This window comes from Coloeus monedula (assembly GCF_965178545.1).
Source record: "Coloeus monedula genome assembly, chromosome: 5".
NCBI lineage: Eukaryota > Metazoa > Chordata > Aves > Passeriformes > Corvidae > Coloeus > Coloeus monedula.
In genome coordinates, this window is record NC_138785.1 from 72561665 (window position 1) to 72586101 (window position 24437).

Genomic DNA, 24437 nt, shown 5'->3' on the forward strand with positions numbered 1-24437 from the left:
ATGATGAGACCTTGATGCTTTCATCAGCCCTTGTGAGGTTTTCAGAGCATCTTAGTGCCTTCATTTCCATTCTCTGGAGTTTCAGTGTGGGCTTAACTTCCTCCTGCTTTTGCAGGCAGGTCCCGTCAGGATGAGCACCTTATTTCTGTTGGATTCTGTAGTGGAATGCTTGGACAACCTGCCTCCTGCAGCGAGTTACAAAGATCATAGAGTTACGGAATGGTTTGGGTAGGAAGGGACCTTAAAAACCATCTAGTTCCAACCCCTGCCGTGGGCAGGGACACCTTCCGCTGGACCAGGTTGCTCCAAACCCTGTCCAGCCTGGCCTTGGACACTTCCAGGGACCCAGGGGCAGCCACAGCTTCTCTGGGCACCCTGTGCCAGGGCCTCCCCACCCTCACAGGGAAGAATTTATTCCTTATAAATACTGGATTTTCTCCCCAAAGCCAAACCTGTGTAGACCAGGCTCATCTCAGACTCTGGCAGGTGGCTGTGAGGTGTGTTAATTAGCAAGAGCGGAACATGTCATCAAACCATCCAACTACTGGTCGTGGGTTTTTCCCCTCATCCCACCCTGGAGCATAGCGTGGGGGAGGCATTGCAGGACCAGTGCTGCTCTCACCAGTGACAGGAGGACCCAATCAGTTCAAATTCATGCAGACAGATATTTTAACTGGTGATGAAACCCTCTGGAATGCTGACTGCTCCCGCCAGTGGGACCCTTGGAGAAAGCCCTGCACAGCTTGCAGCAGCAGGGCTGGCCACGGACGGAGCCTACGGAAAGCTCTTATCTCCAGAGCTTGGTTTCCTTCTGGTTCAGGGTTTGTCTGACCTTTTGGTCACTGAGTAAGGTCGATTTTTGCCAGGTTTTCTTTTGGAGGGGGAGGAAAAACATGTAAGTAGGTGGTGCTGGTGGGAGGATACTCCCGGGTGGGGTGGGAGGATCTTGTATTGCTGATACCGTTTCCAGCGCGTGGATGACTTCAGCGTTGTCCTTCTGCCCGGAGTTTGGGATGGGTCTAGATGAAGCAGATTTAAATGAATAGAAGAAGCACAAACAACACAAGATCTATTAGAGGGGGAGGGAATAAAACCCATTCTTGGCAGCACCTCAGGTTGACTTGGCAGCGAGGTCTCGCAGCTCTCTCCCGGGAGATCCTGGAGATGCAACTGGACACAGGACAAAAGCCTGAAGGATGGGAGTCGTGTGGCAGCTTCCGGCCCATGGCACGGAGCAGAGCTGTTTCTGAGCCCTCTCTGGGCTTGGAGCAGAGGAGAGGTATTTGCCCATCCTTGGGAGGCCCTGTGGCCACATGCTGGTCTGGGCTTGGCAGCTCTGGGCTCTGTCCGGGCCAGCAAGATGATACCTCACAGCTCTGGGCCTCTGGATCCGTAGGTGTTTGGGAGGAGATAATGATAGCAGTTTCTCAGGAGCTTTCTGAGGTCTCCAGAGGAAAGAAATCAGCATAAAAATCTTGTATTTAAAAGGGCTGGGGGGAAATGATTTTACTGATGTCATCGTCCTGTAATTTTGCTGGACGTTTCCTGGGAAGCACGTACAGTACGGGTGTGCAGCCTGAGCTTGCTGATCTTCTTGGATTGTTTGTGGGTGTTTGTTCTGTCCACACACACAGGGGATCCAACGGGGTTTGAGTGGAGCTGAGTGTTCTGCCCCTGCCCAGTTACATTTCAGGTGTCAGTGAGCCAGGGGGAGCTGACCTCTCTGTCATTCCTGCCTCTGATTCTGGGGAGTTTGGAATCCAGGCTCTTTGCCGTGGTCTTCACCTAAATTTCACCTGAGTTTGCTCGAAGTGCAGTCATTTGCAGACCACTATATGAAGAATTTATTAATCACCTTTAAGACCAGATACTTGGTTTTACTGCTCAGCTTGTTCCTCTCATGCTCTCCCACAGTTCACCCATTCCCTGCTTCATCCATGGACACCTTTGCTGCTCCACCAGACTGGGATCTCTCCATGTGCTCTCCCGTTGGGGTCATATGAACACACCCATAAATCCTTCCCCTCCAGATGCCTGCAGGGACTCCAGCCACGCTTCCACTCCTCCCTCCCAGCTCTACAAGATGCACAGCGATGTCCCCCACCTTGGATTATTTTGGGATGATGTTGCCTGAGGGTTTAAATAAGTGTTCTGTGCTTTCCTCCCCAGGTCAACATGGATTTGTGGTTCTTTCTCCTTTTGCTCGGAAGTGGCCTGATAAGTGTAGGTGCTAACAACATTACAACAGGTAAGCTGTGCTCCTCATCTCTCCTTTATCCCATCTTTAAGATCAGAGGAGTGACGGTGAACATGCTCAGTGTCTTATTCCTCCTGCCCTCCACGGAGCTGTAACATAAAGTATTGGAAAGAGGGTATTGGTGAGCTTCGGGTGCTCGTAAATGGGGCCCACAGGTTTTACCCCTGACTGATACTGATCCTCACGTCCAGGGGCTCTAATGTTTGTACCTCCCCATAAATAGCACCTGCTGAGGTTATATTTTTATGACATTTGCATCACCTCCTGTGCAGAGCATTCCCTGTCCTGCGCTCGGGATTTGTTGGTTGTTTTATCCTTACAGTTGCAGTCACATGAATCTTCAGCATCTAAACCCCTGAGTGTCACAGAAAAGAATCTCACAGAGGTTCCCCTGTGCTTTTCCCTTCTCAGAGCCACCCACAACAGTGTCCACCTCCCCCAGGAGCCCCACCAAAGCTCCCACACCAGGTCCTGAGGATGGGACCACACCGAGCACGAACAGGCTCAACATGAGCACTCCAGGGACTGTTTCTACCACGGCGCCAAAGCCTCCTCCAACCACAGCTGCCAGGATCTCCCCCAGCACCACCACTGGCAGCCTCAACATCTCCTCCACCCCGGGGACAACTGTGCCTGTGCCTCCAGCCCTGTCCCTGCTCCCCAGCGTGACGCCGTCAGCTCCACGCACCACTGTCCCCAGCACGGAGGCAGAGACGACAGAGAGGAATTTCAGCATGGTGGTGACAACACAGGAGACCTCTTCTGCTTCCCACAATGGTAGGCACCTCCCCCACCTCTTCTTCTCCAGGCCACCCTGCCTCTGGGTTTGTTTCTTTGCTCTTCTTTTGTTTTGCTGAGCAAAATGGAGCAAAAAACCACTTTGGGGCCAATTCCATGGTGATACGAAACAATAGAACTCCCTGAATGGCCCAGATCAGAAGAGATTTATCTGACCAAAGGGTTAGGCCAAGATTATCTAGTGAAAGATATCCACAGATGCACTAGAGAATCTTTGCTTCCAGCCCAAGCTATTCTCTGATTCTCTCCTTACATTATGAATTTTACCCATTACTTGGGTGATTTTAATCTTTGAAAAGTCCAGATGAGAGAGAGTTGTCTCTGATGCCATCCTGATCTCATTCCCCTCTTGGCACATCAGGAAAGTGGCCCCATAAAGTGTAGTTTGGCTGCTCAGTGCAGGTTAAGAGTGAAAAATCAGGCAAAAAGAGGCTGCGGTGACCAGAAATCTTTGCTGAGCTGTGACTCTTCAGCCATGGCTTGCTCACTGTATTGTTTGAGACCCAGTTTTGGTACTGCGTGTCTCCAAGTTGCAACAGGAAGATGGCAGTGCCTGCTAGACCTTGGGATTTAGTGGGAAAGCAGGATTGATGACTTGGTGGTGGGGTAGGAAACGCTGAAACAAGATAATGGTGGAGTTAGTGCAGGGAGGTGTCAAGTGTATATTCCTCAACCAATTTCCCAAGGGATGTTGGGTGTTGGGTATCTCTGCACGTCTGTGAGATGTGTCTGCCCTCTTCCTCTGGGAATCTTTGGAAGCCACAGCCCCTGAAGCTGCAGTGAAGTTGTCTTTGCTACCAGCAGAGGAAGGGATGTGGCTGAAGGAAGTTCACAACCCAGCTTTCGTAGTGTTCTGCCACCCCTGAGCTCATCCACCTTCCTTCCCAGCACGAATCCTTTTTTGCAGAGTGAAGGAGTCCAGCATAGCCTTAGACACAAGTGTGGGGCAAGTTTGGAATAAATGTAGCCTTCAAATGAGAGAGATGGAGGCAAAAGCCTTAAGTGCTGCTAATACCTGGATTTTGTAATATGATGTCTGCTGGGGGTGGGGAGTGACTGAATTTATTATTTTTGTGTGTCTTTTGCCTTTTTGTGACTTGGGTTACCTGGTGTGTGCCATGACACGTTGGCCATTGCACCATCAAGGCCAGAAGTGGCTTCTCACTTGATGGCAGCCCTGAGAACAAATGACCAAACCTACTTCTTCCTTTATCTCAAGTAATTTGTCAAGGGGCAAAATCAGTGCTAGGGCTGCCCTTGCCATTAGATTTAATGGGAAATGCAGGTGCTAGTCATGGAAGAATTAAGTGGTGCTCACAGAGGGGACTGGGGCACAAGGTCACACGTTGTACAGGCAGTTCCTCCACGTCCAGACCCACCAGGATTGTCCTCAGCCCTGCACTGCAGCTCTTCACACACAGATCATGGCCACGGGGTGCCCGTGCCAGCAGCACTGCCCCAGGAGAGCCGGGCTCTGCTCTCCCTGGCACGGGTTTGTTCCGGTGTCCTCTGGATGAGACATCCAACCCAGCAGGTAGAGACTTTCCTTGGATACTCCTCGCCCCCATCCCTGAGCCCAGCTGCTCTTAATTGAACTCTTGGCTCAGCCACTCTCTTAAAATTATGCACCAGTGTTATCTCTCGGTATTTAAGTGCTAATGAATTACACCAGTGACTTGCTGGTTATGGGTTTAAACAGTAAGTTGTGTTTATTGGTGTTAAAGCTTGGCTTCAGCTCCCTGTTCTGCTGATAAAAACTCGGGATTTGTTCCTTTTCCCTTACTCAGAAATTCATTTTAACATCCTGGCTTTATAGCTGGTGTTTTAAAGGAAAGATTTACGGGCAGATGATCAGAGTTACTAAATTTGTTCCTGTCTTGGTCTTTGATCCTTCCTGACTTATTAAAATGTCTTGTTCCTTTTGTTGCTAAGAGACTTTTGTTTTCTTTTCCTACAGGTAACTCTGACAGAAGAGGTAAGAATTTTATATTTCATTGCTCTTTAGTCAGTAAAAACATTTCCAGAAGTGTTCTGCTATCAGAGAGCTCTCCTTAGGACTTCCAAATGTGCTTTTACGAGGCCTCCCAAGCTCTTCAGAAGAGCTGGTGACATGCTGATATCTTAATTTCTATTGGGCTTTTCTTTTTAGAATGAAACAATCCCATTCCAATTTGTACATGTACTATTAGATACAAATTGTTCCTGCTCTGAGAATGTCAGCATGTCCCTAGAGCTGGATGACCAAAGTCTAAGAAGCCATTCAGGAAATTTCCTTTTGGTTTTTTTTTTCTCCTGAATGTCTTTATTGACTGTGACTTACGTGATTTGAGCCAAACCCGTCCTGCAGATGATGGGAATAATTATTATTCTCCTTCATTCTGTTGGCAAGCAGTAACACAAATCCATTTCTTGTAAGAGAACAGCACTTCAGGGACGTTTTTCCATCTCTCAGCTCTGCAAACTGGCATCTCTACCAGAATATTTGCAATTACTCATGGCTTTAGCACTCCAGGAGCCGGACTGGCTCCCACCTGGAGGAAGGAGCTGGGTGTTGCAGCTTTGCAAACTCTGCCTTGTGCTGCTTGCTGCGCCTGGCTCACCCGGCCCACTGATGGTGCAGGGAACAGGCAGATGCTCTGCAGCACTGACTGCCAGCACACATTTAGCAGAGGCAATGAAAGGGATGCAGGTCCGAGGGAACTCGTTTGAAATTGTGGCCAAGCCTCTGTAGAAATGCTCAGTGTAATTCCCTCGGATCTGGCCTGGCTTAGGTCTGATTTGATGCTCTCTCTGCTGTCATTCATCCCTGCTCCTGAGAGCAAAGAAACAAGAAACAGGAATACATCTGACTTCCTAAAAAGATTTATATTAATATTGCTGATATTAATAAGGGACCTTTTGCAAGAGCATAGAGTGATGGGACAAGGGGGAATGGCTTCTGAAGTGAGAGTAAGTTTGGATTAGATACTGGGAAGAAATTCTTCCCTGTGAGGGTGGTGAGGCCCTGGCACAGGATGCTCGAAGAAGCTGTGGCTGCCTCATCCCTGGAAGTGTCCAAACCAGGCTTGGAGCAACCTGGGATGGTGGAAGGTGTCCCTGCCCATGGCAGGGAGTGGAATGGGATGATCTTTAAGGTCCCTGCCAAGCCAAACCATTCTGTGACTGGTTTTGTGGGCAGATGTTGCCAGCTGTGAGCAGGGATGGGTTTCTCTCTTCTGCAGGGAACAGCCTATAAACCCCTACAGAGCACCTCTGCCTCCAGCTGGGACATGATCCCCAGCACCAGAGGAGGGTTTGGTGGCTCCTCAGAGGAGCCAGGACAAGATTTAACCATCCTGATGAGATTTAACCAGCCTTCCAAGCTCTGGACTGCGGTGGGTGCTCCAGCGCCGTGGGAGCTGAAGGTTGAATCCTTGTCCCTTTTCCAAGTGAATTGCCAGCATGAAACCCTCAGGCTGAGGCTGGAGCAGGGCAGGAGCTGTGGGGGCATTGGCAGAGCTCAGCAGGGCTGGCAGGGAGCAGCTGGGGACCCTCCAGCTCGTTTCCTGCCTGGGCTTTGCTGGGTGAGCCCTTAGGAGTAGGAGAGCTCCAACTCCTCATCCCACCAGATGTGTCAAAAGAACAGCTACAAGGAAACCCCCAAACCTTCCAAACTCCCTGCACCCTGCTGCCAGAGCCACTCCTGCCCCCAAATCTGCATCCTGCTGCCAGAGCCACCCCTGCCCACAAATCACACCTCTCTCACAAATCACCAGCCGCCACTGCCCTGCGGCTCCAGCCTGGCTCAGCACTGGTTAGGCTGAGCTTAACTCCAGCCAAGGCAGGCAAATTTTTTTTAATTTGCCACACTAGGTCATTGCCTTGAAATCGTTACACAAAAATCACATGTTTTAATAGAAATAACTTTCCCAGGCCTCACACCACAGAGGGACAAACACAGAAATATAATCAGAGTGCCCCTGGGTAGCTCAGAGATGGACAAAATAAACCCCACCCAAGGAAATCTGCTGGTTGAAATTGGTGAGACACATGGAGCAGGAATCTGCAGGGAAATGGATGCACAGAAGGTGGGAAGAGGGGTCGTGGCCTGCAGCCTCTTGGGGCTGTGTAGACACGGTGTGGTGGCCCCCTCAGATGGAGGGAGCTGATGAAAAATGGAAATAACCCCAGCTGGCATGGCTGGCATCCACATTTATGTGAAAAAATGCCCTTCAGGGCCATTCTCCTCCCTGGTTGGAGCTGCTTGGCTTCCAAGCCAGCTGGGTGATTTGCCAGCACCGACCACTGATTCACCGACCTCCAGCACAGGATACAAATGGCTTATTTAAAGGAAAAAAATCTGCTGTGGGTCTGGAGGATGGGAATGTTTCAGACTAATCTAAGTGGTTTTGCAAGGGAATTGTGAGGTACCTGCCCTTGAGGAGCTTCTGCAAGGGAGCCAGATTGGGCCACACTCGGTGGCCTGGCAGTGTCTGACATCTCCTGCCATCTAAACTCTGTATTTCCAGGCAGGAAAGAGTAGGGGGTGGGACTAGATGATCTTTGGAGGTCACATCCAACCCAAAATACTCTATAATTACAGAATCACGGGATGGTTTGGGTTGAAGGAACCTTAAAGCTCATCCAGTTCCACCCCCTGCCATGGGCAGGGACACCTTCCACTAGCCCAGGTTGCTCCAAGCCCCATCCAGCCTTGAACAGTTCAGGGATGGGGCAGCCACAGCTCCTCTGGGCAGCCTGGTTCACACCAAATCTCACCCTGGGGGCAGCAGGAAGCTTTGTCCTCTTGTCCTGTTGGACAAGGAACTGGAAGCAAAATCGTGGTGGCGTTACAAATGTAGTGTCTGTGGGATCCTACAGAGGCCACTGTTTCCACCCATGTTAATTAAAAGTTCCTTATCACATTATACCAAACTCATGGGTCTGTTAGGAACTTCTCTGGACCCTTAAGTCTCAGGCAGAAAATTTTGTGGATCACCAGCTGACAGAGGATATTTCTACTCGTGGCTGCTGGGCCACTGTGCACACATTCAGTTGTGCAGAAGAAACCCCCCAAAAATAGCCCAGTCCCAAATTTCTCCATCACCATTTTCATCTGCAAGGTCACAACTTCACAGTGAGCAGCCCTTGGAGAAGATTGAGGTGCTCTGAGTGGTGGTTTCAGGTTTTAATCTGACCTGGGAGTGTCTGAGGCACGTGGTGCTCACTCAGGTCCTTTGCTGTCTTCACTCTCAGACTGAAAAAATGCAACATCACTTAATACTATTTATTATTTATTCTGTTTTTATTGCTAATATCATCAACAGAATTGGTTTTCAAGCAGGAATTGTAGAACTCTGCTCTGTCAAATGATGGCTCTGGATGTTTCTCCATGTCCATAACCACACCTTTCTCTTCCTCTTGCAGATGAGACTCCAATTATAGCTGTGATGGTGGCCCTGTCCTCCCTCCTAGTCATAGTATTTATTATTATTGTTCTGTACATGTTGAGGTAAGAGCTGCTTTAATGCTGGATTCCCTTGTTTGACAGAAATAATTCCTGAATGAACAGGAATGAGCCTTTTGTGCTGTCTCCCAGGCTAAAGGCTGACACAGCTGGTGCTTTGAAAAGAAACCTGTAAGGACAATGAATGAAAATGATGTTTGGGGTTATCTGGTGAATGATGCTTATTCCTTTCTCTGCAAAGCTGCTCCTCATGTGGGGAATTCCTGTTCTGCCTCTCAAAATGTCACATTTTAGTGGGGTAGAATGAACTGAAGCCCTGTCAGAGTGGGGAAAAGCAGGTGAGGTTTCCTTGTGAGGCTGCAGATGATGGATTGAGTAATGCAGGGAGGCTGAGCACAGCCACAAAGTGCTTTCCATGTGTTACTCCTTGATTCCCATCTTGATATCAAGCAGGATCCAACACCCAAGCTCTGCTTTGGGTACCAAACCTGGACATGGTCCCTGTGCACCTTTCCCTGTGAATGGCAGGAGCTTGTGAGGAGTGTTAGGTGATGCTGTAATTAGAGTTACAGCACAATAAAGCCTTCTTAGGTCCATTTTTTAAAATCCAAGCATCTGCCCTGCTCAAAATGAAGCATTCCCAGCTCCTGAAAGCATAACTAAGAGGGTCTTTATTCACCTGCAGTAGACATTTTAATTTACTCACCAGTTTGGTGATTAGGTAAGTCTTAAAAAAAAAAAAATTAAAAAAAGAGAGAACAATTTCCTTAGCAGTGGAAAACTTCCCTCTGTCTCCTGGCTCCAGGCCTGCCCTCACAGCAGTGAACCTGAGAAGAGTTTTGCCTCAGGAGTTCAGCAGCAGCAGAGTTTGAGTCCTTCCTACCTGGCTTCCAGCCCTGGAAAAAAGGGTTTCTGTTCACTGCCCAGTGATTCAGCAAAACTCTGAATTTCAGGCAAAGGGAGCATGAGCAGCTGCTCCAAGTTAAAAGCACATGGAGCGGGGTTTGCTGCAGGATGGATCAACCTGGGCTTTATGTTCTCTGCAGGATCAGCCCAGGGAGCAGGAACTCCTTGGGGTGTCCTCCAGAGCGAGCACCCTTAAGGCTTCTCCTGGCTTCCACCTCGCTCTGGGCTCCTGCAGCTGTTCCAGATGTGCTCAGTGAGAAGCTCTGCCCACAGGCAGGATTTTAGAGGTCCTGCAGCCTCCTGGACCCACCAGCTAATTCCTGAAGCCATGAGAAAGTGTGGGACACCCTGGCGTCTCTCATCTGGGAGGGGACCTGGGCTTCCTGGTGGATATTTACTGACTTTTCCACTCCAATTCTCTTTGGCAGGTTCAAGAAATACAAACAGGCAGGGAGCCACTCCAACTCCTTCCGGCTGTCCAATGGCAGGACGGATGATACAGGTGAGTCCACCTGGTGCCACACAGGGTCTCTCCCACCTCGTGGTTTTGTAGGCATGTATTTTCTAATTTCTGTTTTTGTTGTTGTTGTTGTTTCCTGATCTCCTTGTTCCACGTTTTCCATGGTTTCAGCATGCTTTTATAGGATCAAGGTTTATTTCCCAGCTTGCATTCCAGCGACTAAATGTGTGCCCTCAAGTGGTTGATATTAAAATGGGTGATCACGTCCAAAATCAAACCCCTCACATTCCTCTTGAGTTTTCACAGTATTTCTTTGACTCAAATAAGAACCTTTTTTGAAAAAATGCATCTTTGGGGAGTAATTAAATATTCCTCTGCTCTTTCAGTTTAGGAAGGTTTCTGATTAAAACTCAGATCTTCACGCTAACTGTAGACACCAAACTAACATTTCCAGGAGAAAGCAGGGAATACACTTACTGTCATTGTAAAAACATTTTTGTACCTCCTAAACATGCACAGATGCCGTTTTAAAGCCTTGTGTAATGTCTAAATTCTTCTGCCCCTGAGCTCTGAGCCAGAGCTGACACTGAAGCTCTGAACTTGTGCATCTCCATCCATATGTAGGCACCAAATTAAGATCTGAAGAGGCCTCTTAAGCTCAGTTCAGATCTTTTTCAGCACTCCTTCCACATAAACCGAACACCTTCTGGGAAGCACTAACTGAGATTCAGCACCTTTTTTATTTTATGTTGGCTGCTAAGACCTTCCCTGCCCGTCTCACATCACTGTAGACAGAGGTGTGAACTTCATAAACCCTCAGCTGTGTTGGTGTAACCCTCACACAGCCTTTCCTGGCTTTGCTGAGCAACACAAGCAGCAGCTGCCTTTGCTGTGTCCTCCTGGGAATTGTGCCACAGTGGTGGTGCCAGACTTTCCATGTGAGGGAGGGAGAAGCTGGAATTCAAAGCGAGGTGGTCTCCAGCCCAAGTATTGATGATTTGGTCCTCAGTGCCCTGTCCTGCCTCTGCCAGAGTGTAGATCCCAGGGTGTTAATCACTGTAGGATTACTGATTTTTTGGGGTTGGAAAAGTCCTTTGAGATTATCCAGTCCAACCATTCCCCCAGCACTGCCAAGGCCACCACTGACCCATGTCCCCAAGTGCTACATCCACACGGCTTTTAAATCCCTCCAGGGATGGGGACTCCAGCACTGCCCTGGGCAGCTGTGCCAGGGCTGGACAGCCCTTTCCATGAAGAAATTTTTCCGAATATCCAACCTAAACCTCCCCTGGCCCAGCCTGAGGCCGTTCCCTCTCCTCCTGTCCCTGTTCCCTGTGAGCAGAGCCCGACCCCCCCGGCTGCCCCCTCCTGTCAGGGACTTTTGCAGAGCCACAAGGTCCCCCCTGAGCCTCCTTTGCTCCAGGCTGAGCTCCTTTCCCAGCTCCCTCAGCCACTCCTGGTGTTCCAGGCCCCTTCCCTGGACACGCTCCAGCCCCTCAGAGTCTTTTTGTCGCAAGGGGCCCAGAAGGGGCCCCAGGACTGGAGGTACCCCAGCACAGGGAACGGGCCGTGCCCTGGCCCTGCTGCCACCCCAGTGCTGACACAAACCAGGTGCCACTGTGCTCAGAGCAGCCTGTTCTGGTGGAAGCTGTTGGAACAAAATGATCTTTAACATCCCCTCCAACCCCAACCGCTCTGCGCAAACACGAGGGCAACCCTCAAAGCGGCGGGGTCCCTGTGCCCAGCTGGGCATGGGTGGGCAGTGCTGGGCACGGGGGACAGCTGGGGGCCCCTGTGACCCCCGGGTGTCATTGCAGAGCCGCAGAGCATGCCCCTGCTCGCCCGCTCCCCCAGCACCAACCGCAAGTACCCCCCGCTGCCCGTGGACAAGCTGGAGGAGGAGATCAACCGCCGCATGGCCGACGACAACAAGCTCTTTCGGGAAGAGTTCAACGTGAGTGCCTCTGCTCCTGCCCTCAGAGCCCACGGGCTGCCCTCGGATTGGGGTTTAGGATGTGGTCCTCGGGGGTTTCTCAAAGGGCTGAGTCTGTCCCTGTGGCTGCGGTGAGGGTGGACAAGCTGCTCGCCCTCGTGCTCACTGCTGAAAAGCGAGTTTCTAGCAAACAGCTCTTCAGAGTTGCATTTTCCTGGAGTCAGGAGTGATTCTGGATGTCTTGGGGTCTTCCAGAGCTTCTCTGCTTGCTAGTTGCCTCCCAAGCTCTGCCTCCCATCTCCCCAGTCCTCATGGTTTTAAATCCACAAACAGCCAAAAAAAGCTTTGACAGAGAAACAGGAATGACCCCATCTTATTTCAGTGAGCTGTTAGCCCTGAAACACAATGATGACAATGTATGGGACAAAGGTTGGCCTTCAGCTGTGAGGAATTCAGGTATTGTGCTTGTCCCACAGGCCCAGAGCATTTCTTCAGGGGTGACTACAGCCTCTTCTTGACGTTGCTGAGCTTTGCAGCTGGTTGTGACAATAAATCTGGTTTGCCTTGTCAGTACAAAAATGGATTAGAATAGAATTGAACAGGATAGATTCATTAAGGTTGGAAAAGCCCTCTAAGATTGTCAAATCCAACGATTAACCCAGCACTGCCAAGACCACCACTAAACCCATGTCCCCCAGTGCCACATCCACACCTTTTTTTTAACACTTTCAAGGATGGTGACTCCACCACTGCCCTGGGCAGCCCCTGCTGGGGCTTGACAACTCCTTCTGTGAAAAAATTTTCTTAAATATCCAATCTAAGCCTCCCCTGGCACAGCTTGAGGCCGTTTCCTCTTGTCCTGTCCCTGTTTCCTGGGAGCAGTCTGATCTTCCCCAGCTGCCCTCTCCTGTCAGGGAGTTGTGCAGAGCCACAAGGTCCCCCCAAGTCTCCTTTTCTCCAGGCTGAGCCCCCTCAGCTGCTCCTCATCAGACCTGTGCTCCCAGCCCGAGTCCAAGCCACGATATGGCACCATGAGAACGATGAGAAGATTAAAAAAAGCCACTTGACTTTGTCCAGCTGCTGCACAACTTGATCCCTTTCCTGGCCGTGCTGCGATGAAACCAAATAGGTGCAATGAATGCCCAGGGAGGGGGATTTTTAGGGTTATAAATACCTGATTGCCCTTGACACTTCCTGCCATCCTGTCAGCTGGAGGAAGGGATGGTGGATACCTCCAGAACATTCTTTGCTGTTCGAAGAGGATGTGGAATAGCAGCACTGGGGAAGCACCTCCTGTGCTCGATTGGGAAACCCAGGGACAGTGTTCCCTGTCACCCCATCACCCCCCAACCAAAGGTCCCCTGGTGCTGCTCCTGCCATCACTGGGTGGGATGGGGCTGTGGGGGCTTAATCAGGTCACAATTAGCAGCACTGTTAATGAGGGAATCTCGGCAGGAGCCTCCGTGGACAGGAGGAATCAGGAATGAGCTCGCTGGTGCTGCCGGGTGGGTTTGAGCTGGAGGCTTTGCTGCCACCTCGTGTCCATGGATCAGGAGATTCCGGACATCTCCCTTCCAAAGGGATTGGCTCTCTCTGCTCCAGCCCAGCTATTTAAATGATCACTTTGAGCTCGGTGAGGAGGAGGAGCTGGTGCTGGGGTGGAGGTGAGGGGTGTGGGGACATGTACGGAGGGGGGCAGGATGCTCAGATGTGACATTTGCCAGCACATTGTTCCTGCTGTGCCATGAAAACATCATGGAAAACCCTTTTTTTCTGCCATGTCAGGCTCTCCCAGCGTGTCCCATACAGGCCACGTGTGAAGCTGCTTCCAAGGAGGAGAACAAGGAGAAGAACAGATACGTGAACATTTTGCCCTGTACGTATCGGAGCTGCTTGGATGGGGGTGGGGGCAAACACTCAGGAGCTCCTGCCAGGACTCCCCATTCCTGGTTTTGGGATGGGCAAGGGCACGGTTGAGGGCATTTCACCTCCCAGGTGGATGGCTGGGTCTGCTTTAGCTTTAGGTACCTGTGAGGAGAAGCTCCCTGGAGCCCTCAGCAGCCAGGAGGCCGTGGAAACAGATGGGAAATGCTGGAAGGGACAACTCTTGCCTGGTGGCATTGGGCAGTGGGCTGGCTCGGGTTATCCTCAAATGTGCACTCTGCAGAGGAAAAACTACCTTGGACAAGGTCTAGGACCTTTCTGGGTTTAAGCAAGAGGAATTTGGGGGCATCAAGGTGTTTTTGCAGCAGAGCCAGGAGCACGGGCTCCACTCCAACACCTGGATTCTTGCTAAGCCAGGGACCAGCCGAGTGGAGGGGGTTGTCTTTAATGCAGAGTTTTAATTTCCCTGCAGATGATCATTCCAGGGTTCACCTGACTCCCGTGGAAGGGGTCCCTGACTCCGACTACATCAATGCCTCCTTTATTAATGTGAGTTTTGTGATTTGAAGGGGAAATCCCCGCCAGGAGCAAAGCCGAGCGGGCTGGTTTGGAAAGGGCTGGGGAGCTACTCCTGCTGGAGCTGGGGATTTCTCATCAGCAAACAGCTGATGAATCATAGACTCTTTCAGGTTGGAAAAGCCCTCTAAGACCCTCAAGTCCAACCATTCCCCCAGCACTGCCAAGGCCATCACTAAACCATGTCCCCGAGTGCCACATCCACACAGATGTAAATCCCTGAAGAGTGTGGCCAGGTGATCATCAGTGCTTCCCAGCTTTCAGGGCTGGCTGTGGGAAGGGGATGAAGACAAAATCAAGGAATCCACCTAAAATGGAAGCAACGTTGCCCTGCTCTGTCCCTGGGAGGAGATGGGTCCTCTGTGGTTGTCACCATGTGGCTCCAGTCAGCTGGAAGGGTCATGTGAGAGATGGAAGCACATGAAGCAGAGCAAGACCCAAAAGAGTTTTTTCCTTTCCTCCCCAGTAAATAAAATGCACAAAATCAATTCCCAGGAGTTCTACAACCCATTTTCCAAGGATTAATGCGGATTTTCACATGGTGCTCTGGATGCAGGGTCTGACCCCAGTGGAAGGGCTGTCAGGTACCACTTCATTAGTGCCTTGTGCCAGCAAGTGGGGTCATTCCTGCATTATGTGAGCGTGGGGAGCGTTGCTGTGGGAAAACAGCCCTTTGCACAAGGATTTTCAGTTATTTCAGCCCATCTTTGGTGCTGATTCTCCCCTCAGAGGCTGCAGCCCCTTCTCTGCACAGGGGAGAATGGGCAGCAGAGCAGATGCATTTCCTGACTGGTGTTAGGGAAATATTCATTTGTCTTCCTTTTTCTCCTTTTCTCTGCAGGGGTACCAAGAGAAAAACAAGTTCATTGCTGCACAAGGTACATTTTTGATTATTCCCATTGCTCTGTTGGGGACAGCTGGGCTGGGTCCCTCTGCTCTGTGCCCCTCCAACCACAGCACAGCATCTTGCTGAGCTCCCCTGGTCAAAAGGAGGCTTGGCTACCCCACAAATTGTTCCCAGAACAATCAAACACTGGTCAAAGAGCAGTGCTGGATGTGTTGGTGGAGGAAGAGACATCCTACCTGTCCAGTACCCATTGCTGGAGGGTGTTGTGACCTCTAGAAATACTACCAGGGAGCTCCTCAGTTAAATTCCCCAAATCACAGAATCATGGAATGGTTTGGGCTGGAGGGGACCTCAAATCTCATCTCATTCCACCCCCTGCCATGGACAGGACCACCTTCCACTATCCCAGGTTGTTCCAAGCTCCCTTGAACACTTCCAGGGATGGGGTAGAGAGAAATGTCCCTGTGATCTTCAGAAGTCCAAACACATCCCTAAAACCAGGATTCCCACTCACAGGGTGGGGATCACGTCAGCAGCAGGATGTTACCTGCCCATGGGAGTGTGTTGTATTTCCTCTCTTGACTTGCCAGTGGATCAGGGCATCCCTGGCCACTTTCCCTGGCTCTGGCTGGAGAAGGAGGCTGGATTAGGTCCGTCAGCACTTCCAGGCTCAGGTTAAGCTTTGGCTCTGCTGTTCTTTTGGCTCACCCTGAGCCTCAGGCTTGGCAGGGGAGCGTAGGCTGAGTTAGCTCCGTGTCTGGCAGGCAGCAGGGAGCTATTCCTGTGCCACACTGAAATGGGATCCCATGGCTACAACCCAAGATCCCAGCACAGGACTTCAGCAGACTCTGGGACAGCCACAATTTCCCTGGGTGACCTTGGGCAAGTCCATGCTCTGTCTGGTTTCCTCTTCTTGGGCTAAATATGGAATTCCTGACCATGAAGCACATCCAGAAAATTCCACCTACTGTGTGATAGGGTTATCCCTCGGATCAGACATGCCCAGACACCACAGCACCTCCTGTGACCTATTGGCAAAAAATGTGCTGGATCATCATGATGTGTGACCTCACACGCTGGGGTTTGGCCCCAAATCGTGAGGGGTTGATCCCAAAGAGGACATTTTGTTTTACCTTCCCCTCAGGACCAAAGGAAGAAACAGTGAATGATTTTTGGAGGATGATTTGGGAGCAAAACACAGCGACAATTGTCATGGTGACCAACCTGAAGGAGAGGAAAGAGGTAGGTGCCCAAAGGTTTCACAGGCTGCGATTTGACCCAAATTGGGCCAAATCTGGCACATCCTGTGCCTATGGGCATGAACTGGAGCCATTCCCAGCCTTGTGAGGGTATCCAGAACTCACCTGCACCTGTTTCCTCCCCCCACAGTGTAAATGTGCTCAGTACTGGCCGGATCAGGGCTGCTGGACATATGGGAACATCCGAGTGTCCGTGGAGGACGTGACCGTCCTGGTGGATTACACCGTGCGCAAGTTCTGCATCCAGCAGGTGCCAGGGATCACCTCTCCCATCCCTTCCTGTCCCATCCCATCCCTCCCCTCTCCACACTGGGCATCCTAAAGGAGCTGGCTCAGCTCCTGCAAGGTTCTGTGAGAGCAGAGTTGGGATGAAGTGACCCCCAGCACCCGTTTTTAACCAGAGCTGTTAAGAATTTGTTCCTCCCCAGAGCCTGTTCCCAGTGGTACCAGTGTGGCTGCGCTGAGAGCAGGGAAGCTGAGGGATGCCAGGGCTGAAATCCCATCCTGCAGTGCTCCAGCACTCGCTGTTACTGGTGTTGGTTCCAGCTCTCACCCACAGACACTTAATGCCTGAAAATAATCAGATTTATCCCCTCAGCTGAGACAAAATCCAGTGCCGTACACGTTGGGTTTGATTGCTTTCCCATCTGTCACCACATTTTCTTGTCCTTTGAGGAGACTCTGGGTGTTTTAGTCACTTTGTTTGTTTTCCTGCTGCTCTCAGAGGCAGGCAGGGAAGAGCTGGTGCGTGCAAACCTGTCTGGACCCTGCTTGTGATTCTCCTGAGCCTCATCCTTCACTCCAATGGCCTGGACGTGTGTGTTTTCCTCCCCTGCCTTTAATCTGAGGATGATGTGGGCAGAGGAGTGGGAAAGGATGGAGGAACAGCTTTTGTTTGAGCTTGTTGGGGACGAAATACGGCGGCTGCTGCCAGGTTGGATCCACACACAGGGACAGGCTGGCATCTCACAGCCCTTGGATGTGGGATGTGGTGCATTGAAATGTCATGATTTTAGAGGCTGATTTGTCCCAGAGCCTGAGTCCATGCCCTTTCAGCTGTGGATGCTGCTACTTAAGCCCTCCAGCTCCATCTCGGGTCTTCAGCTCTCCCTCTTAATTTTGGGGAAAGAAGGGAAAACCTGAGTGTTTCTCATTAACCTGCGGGCACATTTCCCCTCCAGGTGGGTGATGTCACGAACAAGAAGCCTCAGCGCCTGGTGACCCAGTTCCACTTCACCAGCTGGCCCGACTTCGGGGTGCCCTTCACCCCCATCGGGATGCTGAAATTCCTGAAGAAGGTGAAGACCTGCAATCCCCAATATGCAGGAGCCATAGTGGTGCACTGCAGGTGAGTGCTGCTCACAGCTGACCTCTGCCTGTCCTGGGTCACCTGGAAAGCGTCTCCTATTTAAGAGGAATTTTTTTTGTCAGTCAGGACTTTTTTATTATCTTTATTTAACTTTCCTGTGTTAAACGGGGATGTTCCTCGTGGGGACATGCAAAAAATGGCATGAATTGAAGGAAGGTCTTGGAATCAGTGATGTTAGGGTGTTACAACTCATCTTGAGGGGACATTTGGGTTGGCTGGATGCTGAGAGAGCCATGCTGAGCACTGCTGGTGTCTCTCCTCTGCCCTGGTATGAGAAGATAACATCTCTCTTTGGGAGAACACAGTACTGAGCTGACAGATGGCCTGGAGCAAGGGCCATGGAGATTGGCCTCACCTGGAGTGGTTTCAGCTCTTCAGAGAAGAGCTGAAGAGCTCTTCCCCAGCAACCCTGGGGGAGCCACAGGGGTTGCCACACTTCAATAAGGTGAAGCCCCATGGTTAAAAGCAGAGATGGTCACATTTGCAACATCCCAAGTCCATTTTTCCTGCCTTCTTGGGAAGCAGCTGATCCAAGAGCTTTGTCTTTCCCTAAAGTCTGCTGCTCTCATACTTCTCCTTGAAGCCCATCTCATTCCCACCCCTTGCACGGACACCTTCCACTATCTCAGGCTGCTTCAAGCCCTGTCCAAGCTGGCCTTGGACACTTCCAGGGATCCAGGGGCAGCCACAGCTTCTCTGGGCACCCTGTGCCAGGGCCTCCCCAGCCTCAGAGGGAAGAATTCCTTCCCAATCTCCCACCAACCCCTCTCTTGCAGCGCCGGGGTGGGACGCACGGGCACTTTCATCGTCATCGATGCCATGCTGGACATGATGCACGCGGAGAGGAAGGTGGATGTTTACGGCTTCGTGAGCCGGATCCGGGCTCAGCGCTGCCAGATGGTACAGACAGATGTAAGTGTGGGGCTGCCCTGGCCCCTGGGCTTGGATTTCCTTCACCCAGTCAAAGCCTATGAGGTCGAGTGTCATCCCTTATTTTGGGTGATGCTGCATCAAGTGAGCCCTTCGCGGGGTCCTGCTCTTTTTAATCCCCTTTTTAGAATCATTAAATCGTTTAGGTTGGAAAAGATCCTTAAGATCAAGTCCAACCTTTCCCCCAGCACTGCCCAGGCCACCACTGACCCACGTCCCCAAGTGCTACATCCACATGGCTTTTAAACCCCTCCAGGGATGAGGAGTCCAATACTGCCCTGGGCAGCTGTGCCAGGGCTGGACAACTCCTTCCATGAAGAAATTTATCCAATATCCCAATCTAAACCTCCCCTGGCCCAGCCTGAGGCCGTTCCCTCTCCTCCTGTCCCTGTTCCCTGCGAGCAGAGCCCGACCCCCCCGGCTGCCCCCTCCTGTCAGGGACTTGTGCAGAGCCACAAGGTCCCCCCTGAGCCTCCTTTGCTCCAGCCTTGGAGAACATTTTGTGTCACATCAGCTTTGCTTGGTGTGGCAAATAAGGTCCCAGTCCCCATTTAGTGGCAGGAAGGTTGTCACTCACTTTTCTGGGGTCTCAAAGGGTGGGCAGGAGGGTGGTGGGTCTGCCCCCAGCATGTGCTCACTGGGCATGGCATGGGCACTGACAGCTCCCTGCACCCCTGGCAGATGCAGTATGTGTTCATATACCAAGCACTGCTGGAGCACTATCTCTATGGTGACACAGAGCTGGAGGTGACCTCGTTAGAGATCCACCTCCAGAAGATCTACAACAAAGTGCCAGGGACCAGCAGCAACGGGCTGGAAGAGGAGTTCAAGGTGAGAGTGGCTGTTGTCCTGGTGGATCTGCTGGGATGGTGCTGGGATCACCATGTGTTGGCCTGGCTCTGAAACTTCCCTCTGCTTTGCTCCTTGCCCCACAGAAGCTCACTTCAATCAAAATCCAGAATGACAAGATGAGAACGGGCAATTTGCCAGCCAACATGAAGAAGAACAGGGTGCTTCAGATAATTCCATGTAAGGCTTGTTTGGCTGCGTGTCCGGTGGGTGTGGGGACAGGAATCGGGCTGGAGAGATGGGACAGCAGGGACCTCGTGATGTTCAACAAGGAAAAGTGCAAAGTCCTATCCCTGGGGAGGGACCAGTTTGTGCTGGGGTCACCCACCTGGGTGGAAAAGCAGCTTGGCAGGAAAGGACCTGGGGGTCCTGACAGACTCCAGCCTGAACCTGAGCCAGAAAAGTGTCCTTGTGACAAAAAGGACAGTGGTGGCCTGGGCTGTGTGAGACAAAACACTTCCAGCAGGTCCAGGGAGGGGATCTTGCCCCTCTGCTCAGCACTGCTGAGGCCACACCTGGAGCAGCGGGTCCAGTTCTGCCTCCCCAGGACAGGAGGGACATGGACAGACTGGGGAGAGCCCAGTGAGGGGACTGGAGCATCTCTGCTCTGAGGAAAGGCTGGGAGAGCTGGGACTGCTCAGCCTGGAGAAGAGAAGGCTCCGGGGCCTCATCCCTGTCCATCGACACCTGCAGGGAGGGTGCAGAGAGGATGGAGCCAGGCTCTAGCCAGTGGTGCCCAGGGACAGGACAAGGGGCCATGGGCATGGCCATCTCCCAGACCAGGGCATGGCAGAGGGTGGAGCTGACTGTCCTTGTCCCAGTCAGGTGCACTGTGCTCCCTTTCCCTTATCTCTGTCTCTCACTTAGGGCTTGGTGACTCCCCAGCTAAAGGCCAGGCAGTTTATCCCAAATCTCAGATGATTTTGTTCTGTTCCAGATGAGTTCAACCGAGTAATCATTCCAGTGAAGAGAGGGGAAGAGAACACAGACTATGTAAACGCTTCCTTCATTGATGTGAGTCTTCTCCAATCTTCTTTCCATCTTCTCCCAATGGAATCCACCTCATACTGCTTCCTTTGGGAAGAATTTGTCCCAAAGCCTCCTTTTATGAGTTTTGTACAGCTCACTCCATTTGACTTTGCTTTGTGTCACTGGGTGGTGATGGTTTCTTTCTCCAAGAAACCCGTGGGTATATCCAGCTCCTTGTGGGAGAGGAGAGCTGGAGCCTGAGAAGATTCTCCAAATCCTGGGCTCACTTGTGCCCCTCTGGGCTCTGCTGATGGCTGTGGAGAACAGATCCACATATCCATGGAAATAGCACGGGCCATTTGGTCAGAAAACATCCACCAGATGAGATATGGGAGCAATGCACGATCCCAAAAACCCTGGAGAGAAGCCAGGTCAATCCCATTATACCTGTCTGGGTGGTGGCAGGGGGCAAGGCAGGGAGGTTAAGTGCTGTCCTCACTCTGAGGAGGACATAAGTGATTGCACATCCTTCTCTCCTGAGCAATGCTGTGGACTCGAGGGAGACATCTCGGATCAGTATTTATCTCCATGCAGTGATGCCAGTGCTGGCCAAGTGACAGACCTTGCTCTTTTCCAGCCCAGTTTCTGCTTTCATCTCCTAGTGACACAGGGTTTTTTTTCCCCCCAGAAGGCAATCACTGGGTTTGCCCACTAAACCCAGTTTATTCCCAGTTCTAACATCCCCAGTTAATTGCTCCCTGCAATCTCCTTTGTTGGGTCCCTGCTGTGGCTGCGGGAGCAGCCAGGAGCAGCTGCCTTGTTGTGCATCCAGATCAGAAAGCGTCCATAGCACGTAAGCAATTTGGGCTGAGGATTCAATTTCCTGCCTCTGCTGAACTTTGCTTAAATGACAAACTCCAAATGACGAAGCATCTGCAGTCACAGTCTGCAGGGAGGGCACAGGGGAGCCAGCGTCGGAGGGGTTTGGAAACAGAAACTCTTCGTGGCTGCGGAAGAGCCAGAGTCATCCGGCCTCACTGCTGGTTTTCATAGGTCACAGAATGGTCTGGGTTGGAAGGGACCTTAGAGATCATCTAGTTCCATTTAGTTCTGCTTGCTTCTTCCCAAAATCCCCAATAAAAATCATACCTTGAGTACTTGGAGCTAAGGCAAAGCTCTGCTCCAGCGCTCAGAGCTTGCAGTGTTGCTCAGGTGTGCTGGAAAGCCAAATGGATAAAGCCAGGCAGGTGTAGGGGATATGATCCTCCCAAAATTGAACTGAGCTTGGTAAGCTCACCATGTCCAAGAGATTCCTCCTGCTGCTCCACTGACCCTGTTCCCAAATTCCAGGGTTATCGCCAGAAGGACTCCTACATCGCCAGCCAAGGGCCGCTGCAGCACACGATAGAGGACTTCTGGAGGATGATCTGGGAGTGGAAATCCTGCTCCATAGTGATGCTAACAGAGCTGGAGGAGAGAGGCCAGGTAAGCTCCTGGGATCAGCTGCATTAAACACCAGGGAAATAAATAGAGTGGCAGGGGGTTTGAATGGGATGGTGTTTAAGGTCCCTTCCAACCTGAACCAGTCTGTGATTCTGGGAGTTTGTGAAGCCTGTGGGATCCCACCTGGTGTTGGGCAGCTGCCAGAAGATTCTTCTATCCAAACCCACGGGAAAAACACAGGATCCTCACCCTGTCCCTTCCTGTGATGCTTCCTCAGGAGAAGTGTGCCCAGTACTGGCCGTCAGACGGCTCCGTGTCCTACGGAGACATCACGGTGGAGCTGAAGAAAGAGGAGGAGTGTGAGAGCTACACAGTGCGGGACCTTCTGGTGACCAACACCAGGGTAAGAGTCTGGGTGCTCCTGTTTCACTGCCATGAGCTCTTGCTGGTGTTTCCTCAGCTCCATCAGCTCCTCATCATCCCAAAGGGATTGTATCCATGTATCCCTGCCTGGCACCCCTGCGAGTCCCTGTCCTGCTGCTCATTCCTCATCCATCCCCTCTATCCTGCTGCCCTCACCACCCAGCCTCCCTCCTGCTCCCCATTCCCCGCTCTTCCCCTGCTCCATGCCATGGGAATGCCACCCCTCCTGCCCCACAAGCAGCTTTCCTACACGGGTTGTTATCCCAAAGCCCTGAGCCGGTGGGTTCTTTGGTACAGATCTCTCACCAGCTGCCTGACCTCGAGCTCTGCCCTCCCAACAGGAAAACAAGAGCCGACAGATCCGGCAGTTTCACTTCCACGGCTGGCCAGAAGTTGGGATCCCCGGGGATGGGAAGGGGATGATCAACATCATTGCGGCGGTGCAGAAGCAGCAGCAGCAGTCTGGCAACCACCCCATCACTGTGCACTGCAGGTAAAGCCTGGCTGGAGCAGCTGGGCCACCCCTCTGAGGGGATCTGCTCCACCAGGAGCTTGGGAGATGGTCAGAATCCCAAAGCCCATCCTGGATAAACCGGGAGAGGCTGGGGCAGGACTGGCTCCTCCAGTTCTCTGGCGCTTCCCCTGTGGATTGTCCCCTGGGCAAAGCCAGCAGGGGCAGGACAGGGGTTTTCCCTCACCCCCTGGTTTCTCTTTCCCAGTGCTGGAGCAGGAAGAACAGGCACCTTCTGTGCGCTGAGCACTGTCCTGGAGAGGGTGAAGGCAGAGGCGATCCTCGACGTCTTTCAGACGGTCAAGAGTTTAAGACTACAGAGGCCACACATGGTGCAGACACTGGTAGGTGTCTCCTGCCCCACCAGAACCTCAGCAAGGACAGGCTGGGGGCTCATTGTTGAGCAAAAACCTCTTTGGTTCAAGGCTTTCTCTCTCCATGAAAGAGGGAGCGAGGGAAGATGTGGATTCATCATCCCTGGAAGTGTCCAGGGCCAGGTTGGACAGGGCTTGGAACAACCTGCAATAGTAGAAAGTGTCCCTGCCTGTGGCAGGAGGTGGAAACAAAGTCATCCTTGAGGTTCCTTCCAACCCAAACCATTCTAGGATCCATGATTCTATGGAGGTGGGCCAGGAGGTGTCTCCCCTTCCTCTTGTAAAGGCATCTGGAAGAGGTGCTGAAGGCATCAAGTGCCTTTTGAGCACTGACAGAAGCCATAGGAGCTGCCTTGGAGACATCTCAGGCACAGCCCATGTACTTCATGGGCTGAAACACCTGGAAAACCATCCTGGAGTGGCTGTGGAACAGGCTTAGGCACACAGGTGGGGTTGGAGCAGGCAGCGCTGGATGAGGCCTTTCAAGAGGGATTTGCAGGGATGCTCAGGGATTTAAAAGAAAAGTCTTTGGGGATCCAAACAGAACCTCAGAGAGGGAAGGGGAAAGCAGCGTTTCTTTTGCCATGGATACCCCAGCAAGGGTTTGGGGGTCACAAGGAGGTGGGACCTGCTCTGGACACCTGGCCAAGCATCAGGTGCTGTCTCAGGTGTGGATTTTCCTGGTGTAACACCGTTCTCTCCCCCAATCCCCCAGGAACAGTACGAATTCTGCTACAAGGTGGTGCAGGAATACATCGACGCCTTCTCAGACTACGCCAACTTCAAGTGAAGAAAAAGAGGAACAAAAATCCACACCCACCCCCAAAACAAATGACAGAAGAGTTGCCTTCTTTAATATTTTGTAATATTCTGTTTGTTAATATACCCCCCCCAAACAAAAAAAAAAAAAAGAACCTATGTGTATATATCTTAACTGTTTTAGAGGTTGGTACCATAAGCTTCATATTAGCTGGAGATTTTATATGTAGCAAAGTGTTAGTGCAGATACTGTTGGCTCCTTTTTTTCCAATGTTTTATTGGGGAATTAAATAGCGTGATGTTTGGATTAATATTGTCATACCATCTCTCTTCTGGAGAGTTGATACAGGCTGTTATTTTGTTTGTAAATCTTTTTTTTTTTGTTTGTTTGTTTGGTTTTTTGTTCTTGAGGGAGTAAAGCCTTTTTAAAAAAAAAAAAAAAAA

At 51.4% G+C, this 24437-nt stretch overlaps 1 protein-coding gene across 2 annotated transcripts in view; it reads left to right on the forward strand.

Annotated features, from left to right (window-relative positions):
* Positions 1-24437, forward strand: part of PTPRA (protein tyrosine phosphatase receptor type A) — a 114331-nt gene extending 89894 nt beyond the window's left edge. For both annotated transcript variants that reach the window (XM_082281390.1, XM_082281389.1), the window contains 21 exons: positions 2170-2248; positions 2669-3034; positions 5013-5030; positions 8462-8546; positions 9836-9909; positions 11685-11821; positions 13586-13676; positions 14157-14233; positions 15102-15138; positions 16252-16349; positions 16497-16616; positions 17548-17714; positions 18512-18647; positions 19347-19496; positions 19601-19694; positions 20452-20528; positions 21834-21968; positions 22204-22329; positions 22691-22842; positions 23069-23204; positions 23950-24437. In XM_082281390.1, the coding sequence (XP_082137516.1) occupies positions 2176-2248; positions 2669-3034; positions 5013-5030; positions 8462-8546; positions 9836-9909; positions 11685-11821; positions 13586-13676; positions 14157-14233; positions 15102-15138; positions 16252-16349; positions 16497-16616; positions 17548-17714; positions 18512-18647; positions 19347-19496; positions 19601-19694; positions 20452-20528; positions 21834-21968; positions 22204-22329; positions 22691-22842; positions 23069-23204; positions 23950-24024 (2424 nt within the window). In that variant the 5' untranslated portion in view covers positions 2170-2175 and the 3' untranslated portion in view covers positions 24025-24437. The remainder of the gene's footprint in view (positions 1-2169; positions 2249-2668; positions 3035-5012; positions 5031-8461; positions 8547-9835; positions 9910-11684; positions 11822-13585; positions 13677-14156; positions 14234-15101; positions 15139-16251; positions 16350-16496; positions 16617-17547; positions 17715-18511; positions 18648-19346; positions 19497-19600; positions 19695-20451; positions 20529-21833; positions 21969-22203; positions 22330-22690; positions 22843-23068; positions 23205-23949) is intronic.